Below are 16,008 nucleotides of genomic sequence, written 5' to 3'. Positions count from 1 at the left end.
CGCGGCACAGCGCTGGCCGCTGGGACGGACTTCACGTTGGGTGTGGTGTTTGCGCTGCGCTGTGCTGCAGACTTGCTGCGATGGTTTGAACTTCGACTTTCGCTGACTGCCACCGGCCTGGGCTCAAACGATGATATAAACAAGCGTATTGATCGCGAAATAGCGTTCATGACGATTAAAAAAAATCCAGCCAAGCTCAGGAAGGTGTCGATGATGATGACGGCGGCCATCCTCCCGCTCGCAGCCAGCCAGCCAGCCACCACCGCAGCCAATCCTCCTCCCCCGGCGCCGCACGTTGCTCGACGGAAGGCGACCGGCCAGCATTCCGCTCCCATACCCAGGCGACGTGATGTCTCGCCTCCCGTTTCCTGACATGTTTTGCGCGTCCATGCAACGTTCCTCGTATGCGTCTCCGTGTGCCATTCCCTGCCACAGCCCATCCTGCCCTACGCCCACGCCCACGCCCACGCCCGCGCGCTTGCGGGGAGAGACAATTTCGCGCGGACTGCTGCTCGACAGATGCGCGCGCTATAGCGGGCCGGACGGTACTCCGGCGGACTGATTAGCTGCCCTTCGGCTCTGTTTAAGAAGGCAGCTCTGGGACCACCAGGGTGACCTCGTCTGCTGCCGGGCCCTTATTTTCTTCTGGGTTTGGCGAACGACAGCGGGAAAAGAATTCTAGAAAGCCAGCTCGTCTCGAAGCGGAAAGCGAGCGGATTCGGAGAAGGTATCTTAGATAACGACGCCGGAAAAAGTCGACCTATACTTCTCAACGCTGCAGCAGCCGCGATAAGAGCCTCGTGGACCTCGCTGGCTGGCTGGCTGGAACTCGCAAACATGGCCAACCCGGCGGTTCTGGCGCTCAGGGATCCCGGAGCAGCTAAAGAGAGGCCTCTGCCGCTGCGCACCTACAGCGAGTCTGAAACCGCGCCGCTCGCGATCGAAATGCCTAGGGTGAATGCGAGGCCGCGCTCGAGGCATCAGTCCATGTCGGCGAATCTGGCGAGGTTGACGGTGCCGAGTGACAATCGGCAGGATGTGTCCGAGTTGGCGGAGTCTCAGGGATGTGTTTCTGGTCTGGGAATTTCGACTGGGGACCTGACGCCACCTTCGACGCCGGGGAAGTCTGGGATCGTCGAAGATGAGGACGACGAGTCTGCGCCGGAGGTGCTTGACTATGATTTTTCGAGAATTGACTATGAGATTGATCGCGCGAGGATGCTTGGTTCCGGACTCTGGAGCGACGTCTTCATCGCAGAGCCAACAGACCCTCGCCCGAACCTGGCCAGTCCCTTAATGCTGACACCTCCCGTGACGCCGCAGAAGGCTTCTCAATCCTCCAGGCCCAGCCTCTACGCCATCAAACTCCCCACCCGCCCCGACGCGATCGAAGTCTTCCACCAAGAAGCCAAAACCCTCTCCCAAATCCACCGCCACCCCTCCTCCACCTCCCACGTCGTCCCCTTCCACGGCCTTGACCCCCGCAACACCGCCCTAGTCTTCACCGCCCTCCCCTCCGGCTCCCTACAAGACCTCACCAACCGCCTCAGCCACCTAACCGAGCTATGCCGCCACTTCGAGCTCGTCACGCACTTCCCCAGCCTGGCCGCCGACCTCGTCGCCGGCCTCGACTTCCTGCACAACACCGCGCACATCGTCCACGCCGACATCAAACCCGCCAACATCCTGCTCTCCCCGGCCCCGACGCCCCGCAACCCCACGCGCCTCACAGCCCGCTACGCAGACTTCTCCGCCTCCTTCCCCGCCTCCGCGCCCCCCTCCAACAACTCCCCCGGCTCCGCGGCCGCCGGCGCCGGAACCTGGACCTACCTCGCGCCCGAACTCCTCCGCTACCCCCCTCCGCCGCCCACCCCCTCAAGCGACGTCTGGAGCCTCGGCCTCACGCTGCTCTCGCTCATCATCCTCGGCTCGCCGTACGCGGCCGCCGCGGGCGGGAATCTCTTTCGGCTGCGCGAGGCGATCAAGGCCGGGGATCCGCTGGGTTTCGCCGTCATGGAGCCTGTGATGCGGAAGCGGGTGCAGGCGTGCCAGGAGTTTGTGGATTGTTGTCGGCTGGCGGTGCAGAAGGACGCGGGGCGGAGGGTGGGTGTTGGGGCTTGGAGGGCGTGGGTTGGGAGAGTTGGGTGGGAGAGATGAGGGGGAGTTCTTTTCGAATGGGGATTGGTACTTTTTTTTTTCTTTTGGAAGCGATACGCCTGAGGAGTTTACGCCTTTGACGGACTCGTGATGTCGGATGGGAGCCGGGCGCTTGGCTGAGCGAGCTGGACTGGCGTCGTCGAGGACAGTCGTGTTGAAAAGCACGATTCGAAGGTCGATTTCGGACTAGCCACAGGCCTCCGCTATATGCCGAGCTTCGAAGCGAAGGGTGCGCCGAGTTCAGATGGTTTGAGCTAAACGCCAAGGGTCGCCGTTCTGATGGGTTGCGAGTTTGAGGCTTGCATGTCGAGTCATACGCGTGCACTCCAGTATTACAAGGCAGGCGAGCAAAGGTGACACCTGAGTCGCTGATTGACCATGCCAAGGGGAAAGATGCAAGACGCCCCTGAGCCAAAAGAGATGGAGAAAAGCTGTTCAGACAGCCGTGTATCAATTATCCATCATGTAATTCTATCCACGCAACATCTCACAAGCCAACCTTCTCCCCCATCGGACCCCCTTACAACCCTCCAACAACCCACCTTCTCCCTCAAAACCAACCCCCCTCCTCCCCCCTCTCCCCCAACCTCCCCAAAACCCCCACCGCATCCCCCACAACCCCACAAACCCTCGCAACCCCCATCTTCTCCACCCTCCCTTTAACCCACAGCACCACCCTCCCCGCCTCCCCCATCGTCGGAACAACCCCCTCCCGCAATCGCCTCACAACCCCATCAACCTCCTGCTCCGCCACCATATCCTGCTCTGGGTCCCCGCCCGCTTCACCCCCCACATAAGCGCACGCCCACACAACCAGCGCAGCGAGGTACACCGACCACTCGTGCCACAGCAGGCCCGTGCGCAGATGGTTCCTATGGAAGTGGAGGATCTCGGCCGCGTGCAGGAGCGCTCGGCCCGAGGAGGTTGGGGAGGTGGCCCAGGAGCGGAGAGAGGCTTGTGCGGCGGCGTAGGCGGCGCGCGAGGGGAGTTTCTCGGCGAGGGCCCAGGATTCGCCAGCGGTGGCGAGGAGAGCGCGGACGGGAACGAGGGTGGCGAGGGAGAGGAGGTGGGTGGTGAGGGCTAAGGAGGGGTTGGAGGTTTGGGGGTGAGAGGGTGGTGCTTGGTTATTGGGTGCGTTGGTCGATGCGTATACGAGGAGCAGGAGGGAGGTGAAAGTGTCGTGGTGCTGAGTTGGTGAGGTGAGAGAGCCTGAGAAGGAGGCTGGGGAGGCTTGTTGGAGAGTTGGTTGGGGTGTGAAGTGTTGGGTGTCGATGGTGGTGCTGTACGGATAAGGATGCTGTGCCGGTTGCTGATCCCAGGTGTGCAGCGGTTGGGGGAGGATTAAACTTGCTGGAGTGACGTCGGGGATCTCAGCTCTCTGTCGCCCGAAAAGGGTGGCATGGAGAATGTCGAGCACATAGCACGCTGCTAGTAAGCGCTGCTTGCTCTCATGATCATATGAGATTGAAGGAAACCCATAGAGCGTGTTCATCGGCTGAGTTGATGCATGCACCATCTCGGTCAGGAGCCCATCACACTCTCTTGCCATTGTAACGTATGCGTCCAAAAAGTATGCAGAAAGCTGAAAAGGTGGACGTCGAGACCTGAAGACCGCGAAAAGTTCAAGGAGAAATATTGCTTGTACGTCGCACACTCGATGAGTGTGCCATCCATTGATTGTGCGTTTCTTCAAAACTTTCAGGCAGCGTCTATGTAGGACACATGCATTGAACAAATCGACCTGTCTGCCCGTTGAATGCGCCCCCCAAGTGAGCATTGCCGCACGCAGCAGCGGCGACGCATGAGACAACTCGAACGAGGGTTTGTGGATGACTGGCCAAGACGGGTGAATAAGCTGCCAGTATGCCTCCAGGTAACGCTGTTCGTTGCTCTCAGTGCCTCGACGGTATTGGTTTGGCCCAAAGCTAGACGCTTGGGGCGCGGTCGTGGGAGTCATCAAGTCATCTTTTTCTAGTATGTCGCGACACTGCGGTAGCATCGAACTGGAATTGTCAGGAACTTCGAGCGCTGAAGATTTGTATGACGTCCTGGTGTGCTGGCTGTGATCCCAATACGTGTCGAGAACTGGCGCAAAGCTCCATGATTGCCCGTAAGGCGTTGGAACGGCAGAGTCGCCAGATGCTGGGGATGAAGTGCTGTACGAATGAATTCCACTCATCCAATCTTGCATGGCGTTCACGTGAGGTGGGATCTGAGTGTGGGTGTACTGCTGATACATTGACTCAGGAGTGTCAGAACCGCCGTCGAGTGAATGCAAAGGGGTAGAAAACCATGATGACGAAGCCAGTTGCTGGGTGTTCCAAATGTCCTTTGCGGTCTCATCAAAGCTGACGATGTTTGAGGAAGGTCTTAGCTCTGTGAGTGGAATATGGCCTCTGCGAGCTGATTTCGCGGCTACCTGCTGCGTTGGCTGGTTTGCGAAACTGCCTGCCAGCAGCCCTGTACTATCGGTGATTCTGCTCTGGTTGTCCTCGAGTGGCGGAGCAGATGGAGGTGAAGTAGTGTCTGAGTGTTTGAATGCTGCATGTGCGCCAGAAGGAGCCATTTCGCTTGAACGGTTGAACTGATCATGATATTTCGACTTGTGTCTGATCAAGAGATCTTCCCTGTGGAAAGCCCGCCCGCACTCGTCAACGTCGCAGAGGAAACTTCCAGACTTGTGATTCTGTTGATGCCTTCGTAGGTGCTCAGCACGGGTGTATGTCTTGCCACACTCGCAGTGATGCACGGGCTGGCCTTTGGTCGCTTTGCTCACTCGGCCAGTCTTTGTAAGGTTCGCACTGCGGAGTTCATCGAATGGCGAGGTAGATCGATGCATGGTGTCTCCTGGAGTGATTGACAATTTCCTTTTGCGTGATGGGCCGATATTGCAGTTGTCTGGAAGTCCGCCCGCAGTGACATGCCTTTTCGTCCGAGTACTGTGAATGTTTGGATCAGTTTGGGCGGCCTCACTAATGAACCTGCCAGAAACGCCGGGGTCCATGCTGATATATCCGAGCGCCAGCGTGTTAGGTTTGCGGTAGCGGCGCAACGAGGCCGCATCCTAGGCCGAGTATCAATAAGCCGACGCCTTTCGGCGGGTCTCATCGCCAGATGCAACCAATGTTGGGCGATGCTGGTGATAGACGCCGTGACCCAATATTAGGACCAGTGATTGCAAGTGCCAAGGCTCTGAAGTCCAGACGGTCAACACAAGTTGGCAAGTACACAGCAGGCAGACAGGCAGGTTGGGTACAGCGCTGGTGACAGACGCGCTTGTATCATCGCGAGGACGCCAAAAATGAAGCCAATCCGGAATCGCCGTTTTCCTCGATCACCACAGGGTGCTGTAAATTAGGCACAGTGAAGATGGCATGCGACCATCTGGTAGGTGGGCGCGGCGATACACTTGCAGAGTACTCCTTCTCAGGACTAGCTTCCGCACATATTGCTGACATTCCCAACATTCAGGCAACTAAAGCCTCGAAGGATTTGTTACTTGCCTGTTACAGTATAGCTGAAGTCTATATCCCATGCCGACAGTCCGTGGCCTGCAGACCGGACCTGCCGTAGGGTCGAGACTTTCACGGAGGATTCTGAAACGATTTGTGACCGTCAAGCCATTTCCGTGGCACGCACACTGATTCGGTCTGAGACGGGTGTTCGCTTTTCGGTCATGAGAGGACGACTTGCCTCTGCAGGATGCTCACATGGCAGTTCCGGAAGCCTCATGACGGAGCACCCACTCTGCATGTGAGTAGGTCTCATTTTCAAGCAGTACCTCTGCCAATCCCAAGGGCTCTTGCAGTTGTGGTGCGATGCGACGAAAATAGATACTCGCCAAGGCATCTCATGGCTTGAGGGCCAAAGTGGACACTACTCTACTTCAGATTGCTCGCAGGTATGCAGCTGTCTATTCTTGGGGCAGATCGCAATCCTGGCTCGACACGTGGAGGCGGGGAAGTACAGATACCGCCTGGTTGGTGCCTTGGTGTCATTTCGCTTGTGGTGACGCCTGCAGGAGGCTTTGTAACCGAGATGCACCTGCGAGGCTTGCTATGTCCGCTACTCTTCGATCAGAGAAAAGGGTTTACCGGAGCGGTGCAAGCGATGCAACCGTTGCAGTCCCATCCTCTGAGCAGAGTGATTTTGGGTCTCGCCTGCTGCAGAGTCGTCACTGTTGGTGTTTCGATTTCAGTATACCTGAGTGGACGAAGTCTCGCATCAGAGGTCAGCGATGCATAAGACCACGCCATGCCACGCAAAAGGCATCCTTGTACGCCTCGGCCTGTCAGTTGATGAGAAGAAGGCGTGATATTTGCGCCCATCGAAAGGCGCTTGGACATCTAGAACCGATGGCCTGCCTACCTCGATTGGTGTCACCGCGGACCACCGAGTCTCAAGGTACGACATGGGATGTCGACGCGTCACAGCGCCGGTTTGCGTGATTTTGCAGCAAGCGGTGGGATGGCTTTCATGCGTGGTTTTGGGTGCGCGTTCAAGGAGGGCTGGCGGTCAGTCACTCGGCCAGCCACGGCGCCAAATCACGTCGCGGGCCGAGGATCCACCCGTCTCTCATGCCCCGCTGTCGCCACCTTCCCCAGACAAACACCGTCGTCTCGTCGTATGATCCCAACTCCGATATCGTTGCACGACAATATCGCTCATCGCGCGTCCTGTGCCCTACAAGAAACATCACACGGCGCGCTCGCTCTGATGCCGCCTCTGTCGGTATTGACAGACGATGGTCCGCTTGCTATGCCTCGACGACGAAGATACTCCAGATCCGGAGGCTAGTCATCAGCCGCCTCCTGCTGTTATCACGGATGACGGCAGGCCCAATCCAAATATCAACGGCTTCTCAGCTGCTTTGAGCTGCTACCCGTGAGCAATCCCTACTTTGCCCTGTGCTGGTCCTGAGGCGACTTCCAGCTGGAAGCGAGTCGGTTCGCCATGCATATTGGCACCTCGGACCTTTCACTTGCACATCCGAGAGGATCAGAGATCTCTAGGACCCTCACTCCTGACATGCAAATGCAGTATTGTGTCGCAGCTGGCTTGCCTGCTCGACCTCAACTCGCTTCACGACCTGTCGCGAACATGCCGCCAATTCCGAGCCAACCTGCTCCAGTACAGGACGATGCTCAAGGCGCTGACGCTGCGTTGTGCCAATGAGCGTCCCGATCCTGTAACAAGCCTCGGTGAAGCGTTTCATAATACCTTCACGACATGGATGGGTCGCCGGAGCGACCACAAGGTCGACCGGTTTACCACTGGCAAAGTGGGCCCTTGCGCACGTGATATGGTTGGCGAGTGCAGGAAGTGTAGCAAGATCGTTTGCCGGGTATGGGCAACTATGGGCAACTGCTCAATCCATTCGAGGTCAACGGTACTGATTCATTAAACAGAACTGCATAGCCAAGCCGCCCCATCCTCGCGATCTCAAGGGCAGGCACCGGAGGCTTTGCAAGACGTGCATGAAAGCACCGCTCAACAGATTGACGAGCGTAACGCCTAATGATTTCGAGCCTAATATGTACGTTGTTACTCTTCTAGTCGCTAGTCGCCTGTCTCTAATTTCCGCATCAGGCACAGCGACTCCTTCACGCATTCAGCGTTCGCGCGCACGCCATGCATCTGCACTGACAACGTCTGGTTGTGTCAACCTTGCGGCCTCGCTTCTCGACAAGACGACACCAACCACCAGCGGAGCGTCAATTGGCGTATCCGATACTCAGAATGCGGCGGCATTGGTGCAGGCCTCGGTGAAGGTAACGAAGGAGTCGAATGCGGCCGACGCCGAGACTGCCTCGCCGCGGAGGATGTATATCGCGAGCACGAATGCTGCGCCGAAGAGCTCGCAACAGATGGAACAGAATCGCCCGGCCATGAGTACAGAGGCTGCAGCTATATGACACAAGAGATCGTGGGCATTGGCGGTCAGCTTAAGACCAAGGTGAAAGAGAAGGTCTGCGTTGGACACGCCGTGAAGCACTATGAGGACGAAAGGAGTACTGGAAGATATCTGAGTAGGGAACAGGAAGGGCTGAACCGCAGCTGGTGTTCCTGGTGTGCAAGAGTCATCCCTGGCAAGAAAGACCTGGAGCATCCTGCGGGCAGAAGCACGGAGAGCGTGAACTCTTCATCCTCGGGAAGCTCTATGTGAGATTCCAGCACAGCTTGTGAGAAGACTTACCTCTTTGCATGCCACAGCTGGAATCCGCAAGAAGTGAAGTGCATCACGTCCGAGCCAACGACATTTGCATGATCCATTAATCAAAGCGCGGTTAGCTAACTCAGAAATTACTCAATCCCGTCAAGCCAAGATCTCCCAGTAACAATCTCTCTCTTGACATCCAACCCATTATTGTTACGTTTCCCAATAGGAACCTTTTAGTCGCACCCAAGGAACTACAAAACCGAGACTTTTTGAATCACACTATCACCCAAAAGCACTCCTCAAGCGCCATAACCGACGCCAATCAAACCATCAACGAGCGCCTTACACCGGGGTCTCTCACCACCAAGACCTGGCAGTCTTGTGATCCTGCGTCATCAAGCCTGCAATCGCCGAAAGCTGGAACGCAATAACAACAAACACGAGCAGAATCCCAAAATTACACAACCCCGAGAGATTCTCCAGACTCAGCTTCTCCCAAAACGCTCCCATCGCATCAGCAGCCCTACGCCTAAGCGTCTTGACATCTTTCTTCTTCCCTCCCACAACTTTCCCACCGACCTTCTTCTTCCCTTTCTTCGGCTTGCTCCCGCCTTTCCCCCCGACTCCAAACCTACGCTCGAGCTCCTGCACCGCACACAGAGCGCTGAACTTGCTGTTGCCGAACTCGACTTCTTCCGGCTGGACTTTGAGCCCCGCGAGGTAAGCGTCGAAGTCGAACTCGTCCAGCACGTCGTGCGGTGGCATGGGGTCGATCGCTGCGAAAGGATCGTGAAAGTCTGCCTCCGGCGGAACAGGCCCGCCACAGTCTGGTGGAGAGGCCGATTTGGATTTCTCCTTGCTGGGCTTTCGGGACGCTTCGAGCAGGTCGCAGACGGTGCGGATTGCGTTCCAGAGCTGCGTCGCTTCGCTGTAGTGGCGGGCGTTGCTGATGGGCTTTTCTGGCGTGGGCTGCTCGGGGGTCTCTGGCGGCTGCTCTGGAGCGGACGGGATGAGAGGAGGCTCCTCGAAAACGCCCGGGCTTGTCTTCTCCGTGGCGTGAGCATCGGACAGCAATTGCAGAACTTTCTTGTCCACGAGCCTTGCAGTAGGAGCACGCGGACAACAAGAACGTTCGCCCTGTAGCTGCACCGCGCGGTCCCTGGGTTGGCTCTCACGACTGTCTTCAAGTGTCGCAAGTTTCTGCTTGAGTTTGCGATTGTCCTCCAGCAGGAACAGCATCATGCTTTCCTCTGCCGGGTCGGGTTTGCCATGGACCTTGTTGTCGGACTGAATCGCGGATTCATGAGGGTTATTGTCGACGGCTTCCGGCATTGTTGGGAGCATTGTGCCTCTGCAAGCAGGATTGACACCTGTCGAGAAGGCAGGCGGATCGCAGGGGACGTCATCAACGATTAAGTGATGAGCTGCGTCTTCGCCGGAGACGATGGGAATTGTCGGATCAGGGGTGATTAGACAGAAGTCTCCGGTGTCATTGTCCGCTTGGAACCCAGGTGTTGCTTTAATCGACATCTTGTTGAGATTGGTAAGACAGACAAGGTAGGAGACGAGATGATGTTCAATTGAAATTATAATCGAACGAAAGATCCAGCTTCGAGAAATGTCCTCTTATATAAGTTGTGAACAGCTCGACGGCCCCTCCATGCACCAAGCTCACCGCTATGCAGCTTCCATCAGCTGTGCCACGCAAAAATCGCTATCGACAAGAGAGCGCTCGGATTGTTGCAGTCAGAAAGTTGGTGGACCTCAACAAACGAGGCTATTGTGGGATACCTCGAAGGCATCAGATGACATGTGAACCATGGGTTGAATGCACGAGCTGTCGCCTTGATATTTCGCCTGGTCAAGTGATCTCCACGGTCGACGTATAAAAATGGAAGAGGGCTGAGATCGGCTTGGCACTTGCCTCGTCTTTCTTTTGATCGGAGGACTGATCACAAATCGGCTGCACTAAGCAGCACGCCCCAATGCATATCCCTCGAGCCTCGAACAGAAAAGTAAGCACAACTTGGACTTGTGGATTCGTGTGCAGTGACTGCGATTCCAAATCGAATAGAAAAGCGAGGCAATACCACATCATCGGGGCGAATACAGCCTCGTTGAGACACCCGGGTATACTCATCAAAGACTTTCTTTTGAGCATGTCATTCGTTAGTAAAGCAAGTCATGCAGAAGCAAAGGAAAAAAATCTTGGAAAGACATCTGGTTTCAATGTCACAAATTTTTGTCTTTCTCATTTATCACAATCGCTGACCGCAACCCTCACTGCCCAAGCTTCGCGTTCGTTCCTGTGGCCTATGTCTCCTCCTAACTCATCAATGGCCAGAATAAAGTATCGTGCGGCTGAGCATCTCGATCGTCTTCTCCTGCTCATAAATCACTCGCGAGGCCTCCATAAGCATGAAATACATCACAAGGCACAGCACGACAACAAGCGCCCAGGGCAAGATGACCTTCGCCTTGCGCCATGCTTCTGACCACTGGTGATCATCCTTGCCGGTTTTCTTGGACTTCGCCTCGTTGGTGACGTCTTCAGCATCGGAGTTTATTTGCTGCTTCAAGGCGGTAGAGTCCAAAGCGTGGATCATCTGATCGATTTGCTCGTTGAAGTCCATAGCCGCCTTGGTAGATTTCTGGAGTCGAACAATGACTGAACGACTGCATACGCTTGCGTCCTCCAAGGCGGTTCTGAGGCATGAAGCAGTGTCAGGAATTCCAAAACCATCGTTATCGTTGGTGGAGGTGGTTTGGGATTGCTGCTGCGTGTTCATTGCTTGACCCAGGTCGTTGGCAGCGTTATTGCGGGCCAAGAGAGCGGCGAGAGATGGCTCGTTCGATGCTAGCGGCTTCGAGACACGGGGTTGTTCGGAAGAGCAGTGTAGATCGGAAGACATCGCTTGGAAGGCACTTCTATGCCCTGCGAGGTCGATATCGGCTTTTTGGGTGTCCAGAAAGACGTCTTCCAGCTTCTGCAAACGAGAGTCGATTACAGACTTTGGCTGTGTGGCGTTGGTTGGTCTGATGGGTGCCTTCGCCGCCGGAAGGTTGCCCTTCGGATTGATCATGTTTTCTGAATCGCTTGAAACATCTTCGACAGAGGCTTGCTTGGCCGGCAGAGTAGCTTTCTTGATCGAGGCATCAGAAGCAGTGTCAGGAGGGGTGGCAGTTATGAACTCGACGGAGCTTCCAGAAGAGTCGGCGTCGTAAGACGAGATGGAAACGTGAGCCATGTCAGTTGATTGGGTTGCGCTGGCGAGAATGGAGTCTGAGAAATTCAGGTAGTAGGAGAGTTATATGGCCACCGCAAGCCCAATCTGATACGTGCATCGATATTGAATGGATTGCTGCCTGGAACGCCAAACAGGAGCAATGAAACATTGGCTATGCGGCGATGCACGCTGATACACGGGAAGCTCAGTCACAAGCCACAGTGTCCTGAATAGGTGACTTCTGCTGTTCGCTCGCAAACGGAACTGGAAACATGCGTGCCCCTGATCGAGAGCTCGTCCCTATATCGTGGTATGTGGCATTCAGTCATGTGTGACCAAGACGGGAGTTGCATTCGCAGGCTGCAAGCACCCGAACCCTATTCCACCCCCCTACCATCGCGCAGCCACTGCACACCCAGCTCTTTGAGCTTGAATTTCTGAATCTTGTTCGACGCCGTCTTAGGATAATCCTCCACCCAAAACACATACTTCGGCACCAAATGCCCACTGAGCTTCTCTCTGACCCAGTCCCTGACATCCTTGGCACTGAGCTCACTGCCTTTCTTCCGCACAGTGAACGCCGCAACGACCTCACCGTATTTCTCATCCGGCAGCCCAACGACACTGACCTCCTGCACGTCTCCGTGCGCAAGCAAACAGTTCTCCACTTCGAGCGGGTGGATGTTCTCACCGCCACGGATGATGAGGTCTTTGATGCGGCCCGTGATCGAGACATAACCCTCTTCGTCCATGCTCGCTTCGTCACCTGTGAGCATCCAGACTTTGCCGGGCTCCTCGTGGTCTGGGATCATGGCCTCTGCGGTTTTCTCAGGGTCGCCCCAGTACTCCTTCATGACCAAGTAGCCGGAGACAGCGAGCTCGCCGCGCTCTCCAATCGCGAGCGTCTTGCTTTTATCCTGCACGTCGACCACTTTCGCTTCAACGTGCGGCAGCAAGCGGCCAACCGTATCGATGCGTTTCTGGATCGGATCGTCCGTGCGCGTCATCAGGCTCACGGGCGAAGTCTCAGTCATGCCGTAGCAGATAGTGAGCTCGTCCAAGTTAAGGATCTTGTGAAGCTTCCGCATGAGCTCCGCGGGCACCGAGCTGCCAGCCGCGATGCCGGTGCGGAGGTACTGGAAGCCTTCGTGCGGCACGGTGCCGTTTGCGAGGAGCTCGAGCTCCGCGAGGAACATAGTCGCCACTCCGTAGAGAGCCGTCGCCTTGTACTCCTGCACTGCTTTGAGAGTGGCGAGCGGGTCGAAGGCTTCTGTTGGGAAGACGATTGAGGAGCCGTGCGTGGCGCTGGCCATGTAGCCTAGGATGCAGCCGAAGCAGTGGAAGAGGGGTGGTGGACAGCAGATGACGTCTTGATCTGTGAGGAGCATGCGGTCGCCGATTTGCAGGCCGTTGTTCAGGATCGAGCGATGTGACAGGCAAGCCGCTTTGGGCATGGACGTTGTGCCAGAAGTGAATTGAATGTTCACGATATCATCCTTGTGTAGTCCTTGGTCTGGCAGCGTCTGCTTAGACCCATCCAGTAGATCCCTAAAGCCCACAGCGGCCCTCATGCTCTTTGCATCGATCCTTCCCGCCGAATTGTCCACCAGCACAATCTGCTTCAGCGAAGGCACCAGCTCCGACTCGACTTTTCCCGCGCCATCCACGCCAGGGCATATGTGTCTCAGCAGCGTTGAATTGTCCCTCGGAGGCTTCCTGCTAAGATTTGTTTCTGTCCCATGGACCAAATGGCTCGCGTCAAGGTGGCTGAGAGCAGAGATGACCTGCTGGACATTGAAGCTCGGGTTCAACGGCACCAGCACAGCGCCCAGCTTGAAACACGCATAGGTCAAACTGGCGAACTCGAGGTTGTTGCCCAGCGAGACGGCGACTCGATCGCCTTTTCGAACCCCAAGCGACTGGAGGCCGCGGGCTATGCTGTTGCTCTGTTCATCGAGGGCGGAGTAGGTCAAGATGCCGTTCTGGTGGCGGGAGATGACGGCGTTGCGGTCGCCGAAGCAGGAGACGATTGAGGAGAAATGCTCGGGGATTGTCTGCTCGATCAATGGCGGGTGCGAGGGTCCGTGGTCGTGAGCTTCGGTTAGCAGCGATCGGGTTAGAGCTCGAGTCCATTGAAATGATGCTAGAGGTAGACGTGTACGGGCAGGGAGCTTGGCCCTAGCCAGCGTCTTTGACAGCAGCATTCTCGAGCTCCAGCTGCATGTACGGGAGGACGAGGGACATCGTGAGGTGCATGTTGGCGGCAGGACGCGTCGATCAAGGTGTTGCTATTGCCGCGGTTCAACGGTCGATGCATCCACCAAGCTCTCCACAGTGTGGAGATTCATGCGGGGTTTGGTGCACGCGACCCTTAAGCCGAGATGGTCAGTGATGAGATGGACAACACAATACTCAACACGACCGTGGAGACGGTCTTGGGTCTAGCGGCAGGGACGCAGTTCGATCAATTGTCCATTCTGCACATATGACGTACTAGCTGTGCGCAAGCACTCCGCGTTGCTGCTCCAAAAAAGGCATCCCGACGTAAAGTCATATGATCGTCAACGTCCGACCAAGATCGCAGCGTCCCATGTACAAGATGATTCAAACATGCTCCAAGATGGCCTTTCGCAAGGACTGAGACCTCCAAGTGTCTCGAGATGCTCCCACAACGCCTGGCTTGTTGCCCCCTCGTGAAGTATGCTCAAGTCCGCCAACATGCATTCGTGACAGCACTCATTAATCCCCTCGGGGGATCAGAAGTCGGCGAACATCTCGTCATACTTGTCTTTCTGCTCCTGTTGTCGCACGTCATTAGCAAACATCATGGCACGCTAGATTGGGGACAAAGTAAGCTTACCTGAGTGTAGTTATCCCGATGTACGGGCTCGGCGTCGTATTCGTCAAAATTCCTAGTATCATCCGCGCTCTTGAGATGTGGCACGATAGGACCCTGCATCTTGCGGTGGTACAAGGCATCCCAGTCAATATTCTTGAACCAGGGGTGTGCCTTGATCGTGCCCGCGCCGCCGGATGTGTGTCCGAGGCGCTTGGTCACATCGACCGTGCAAAGGCCGCCGATCAAATCTCGTGCGTCCTCGCCCATGGCCGACGGATAGCGCACCTTGCCTTCCACAATCTGTTCGTAGATCTTCATAGGATTTTGGTCCCAGAATGGAGGCTGGCCGACGAGAAACTCGTAGATCAAGATGCCAAACGCCCACCAGTCAACAGCAGTGCCATGTCCAGTGTTTTTGATGACCTCGGGCGCAAGGTATTCAGGGGTGCCACAGAGGGTGTATGTCTCTCCTGCAGAGAAACGGTCAGTCGAGTCGATTAGCATTGGGTCATTTCCGGGAGACGCACGATTTTCGATCTTTTTCGCAAAGCCAAAGTCGACCAGTTTCAGGTGACCGTCTGCGTCAATCAGGATGTTCTCTGGCTTCAAGTCTCGGTATGCGACGCCCTCTTTGTCATGCAAGAACTCCAGAATAAGGCAAATCTCCGCCGCGTAGAACTGGCTGGTCGGCTCGTTGAATCGCCTAGCTCTTCTCAGATATGAAAACACTTCTCCACCGGGGCAGTAGTCGAGGAGCATGTAGAGAGTGTCAGAGTCCTGAAAACTCGCGATCATGGTAGTAATGAAGGGGTGACCCGCGACAGCAGCGAGCACGTTTCTTTCGTTGCGCACATGCTCCACTTGCTTCAGTCGAATGATATCGACCTTGCGCAAGACTTTCAGCGCAAACACCTGATTCTTCTCCGAACTTTTGCGGTTTGCGAACTTGGCCAACCAGACACGCGCGAAGGTGCCGGTACCTAGCGTCCTCAAAAGCTCGAAATCCTCTTTCCGCAGAAGCTTTGACGAATGCCCGACCGGCTTTGATTGAGGATCGACGGTGATCTCTGACGGCTCCAAAGGCCTGCTGTCGGCCTGCCAGGATGCCAACCTCGCCTTCTCTTCTTCGCGCGCTTGCGAAAAGTTTTCCTTGTTGTCTCCCGAGCTGCTGTGGCTCATGCGGTGCAGCCGCGAAGTCATCTTATCAACAATTCCGGGAGCCATAGTTGCTGTGGTCTATAGGGAAGTTCAGATGCGTGATTGTGATGTCGGCGTGCGGGGGCTGCTCGCGCAGCTAAGGTCGTAAGAGGTCGTTGGTGTTGAGTTCAAGCCTTCGTCATGTCTTTCGCAGCTAGGATGATAGTGGCCGGACTTTCGTTTATGAGGTCGCGAGGAGATCGTCAGTCGTGGTTCAATGCACCTGATCAGCGTCACAGCGCCCTTTCAGCCGCAGTTCAGATCCGTGGCAAGAACAGCGTTGGTGGTGTTTGCAGGTGTAAGTGCGGTGTATGAGCGGATTTGAAAAAGGCAGTGTTTCGTGGAATGTGACAGTGTACAGCGACAGGGGCGTGATTGCAAGAAACGCAATGGGTTGTGACTAGCGAGATTCTCGTCGAGGTCGCGGG

General features: G+C 56.0%; 5 protein-coding genes across 5 annotated transcripts; 2 read left to right on the top strand and 3 right to left on the bottom strand.

Annotated features, from left to right (window-relative positions):
- Positions 1 to 837: 837 nt before the first annotated feature.
- Positions 838 to 2,157, top strand: WHR41_08676 (uncharacterized protein; the record flags this gene model as incomplete). The annotated part of the gene is made up of 1 exon (XM_069377280.1): positions 838 to 2,157. The coding sequence occupies one exon, from the start codon at positions 838 to 840 to the stop codon at positions 2,155 to 2,157; it is 1,320 nt and encodes a 439-aa protein (XP_069225923.1).
- Positions 2,158 to 2,707: 550 nt separating this feature from the next.
- Positions 2,708 to 4,996, bottom strand: WHR41_08675 (uncharacterized protein; the record flags this gene model as incomplete). The annotated part of the gene is made up of 1 exon (XM_069377279.1): positions 2,708 to 4,996. The coding sequence occupies one exon, from the start codon at positions 4,994 to 4,996 to the stop codon at positions 2,708 to 2,710; it is 2,289 nt and encodes a 762-aa protein (XP_069225920.1).
- Positions 4,997 to 6,719: 1,723 nt separating this feature from the next.
- WHR41_08674 (uncharacterized protein) lies at positions 6,720 to 8,528 on the top strand. The gene is made up of 4 exons (XM_069377278.1): positions 6,720 to 7,041; positions 7,198 to 7,501; positions 7,566 to 7,693; positions 7,747 to 8,528. The coding sequence occupies exons 1-4, from the start codon at positions 6,902 to 6,904 to the stop codon at positions 8,321 to 8,323; spliced, it is 1,149 nt and encodes a 382-aa protein (XP_069225921.1). The 5' UTR covers positions 6,720 to 6,901; the 3' UTR covers positions 8,324 to 8,528.
- Positions 8,529 to 11,921: 3,393 nt separating this feature from the next.
- Positions 11,922 to 13,800, bottom strand: WHR41_08673 (uncharacterized protein; the record flags this gene model as incomplete). Its single annotated transcript, XM_069377277.1, has 2 exons — positions 11,922 to 13,598; positions 13,741 to 13,800. 2 exons carry the CDS (start codon positions 13,798 to 13,800, stop codon positions 11,922 to 11,924), a joined length of 1,737 nt encoding a protein of 578 aa, XP_069225918.1.
- A 200-nt stretch (positions 13,801 to 14,000) lies between these two features.
- WHR41_08672 (uncharacterized protein) lies at positions 14,001 to 15,958 on the bottom strand. Its single transcript, XM_069377276.1, has 3 exons — positions 14,911 to 15,958; positions 14,405 to 14,853; positions 14,001 to 14,342 (listed from the first exon to the last, which is right to left on the bottom strand). The coding sequence occupies exons 1-3, from the start codon at positions 15,605 to 15,607 to the stop codon at positions 14,301 to 14,303; spliced, it is 1,188 nt and encodes a 395-aa protein (XP_069225919.1). The 5' UTR covers positions 15,608 to 15,958; the 3' UTR covers positions 14,001 to 14,300.
- Positions 15,959 to 16,008: the final 50 nt, after the last annotated feature.

The sequence above is a fragment of the Cladosporium halotolerans genome, assembly GCF_011745625.1.
Source record: "Cladosporium halotolerans strain TM138-S3 chromosome Unknown Sca43, whole genome shotgun sequence".
Taxonomy (NCBI): domain Eukaryota; kingdom Fungi; phylum Ascomycota; class Dothideomycetes; order Cladosporiales; family Cladosporiaceae; genus Cladosporium; species Cladosporium halotolerans.
The sequence above is the reverse complement of the archived record's forward strand: the minus strand, read 5'-3'. Positions and strand labels throughout refer to the sequence as shown.

Coding starts and splice junctions, on each gene's coding strand:
- WHR41_08674 (XM_069377278.1), top strand. CDS start 6,902: ATGGTCCGCTTGCTATGCCTCGACGACGAAGATACTCCAGATCCGGAG. Junction 7,502..7,565: donor GTAGCAAGATCGTTTGCCGG/GTATGGGCAACT, acceptor TTCATTAAACAG/AACTGCATAGCCAAGCCGCC. Junction 7,694..7,746: donor AATGATTTCGAGCCTAATAT/GTACGTTGTTAC, acceptor TTTCCGCATCAG/GCACAGCGACTCCTTCACGC.
- WHR41_08672 (XM_069377276.1), bottom strand. CDS start 15,607: ATGGCTCCCGGAATTGTTGATAAGATGACTTCGCGGCTGCACCGCATG. Junction 14,854..14,910: donor TGCGAAAAAGATCGAAAATC/GTGCGTCTCCCG, acceptor GTTTCTCTGCAG/GAGAGACATACACCCTCTGT. Junction 14,343..14,404: donor ATCGGGATAACTACACTCAG/GTAAGCTTACTT, acceptor GTGCGACAACAG/GAGCAGAAAGACAAGTATGA.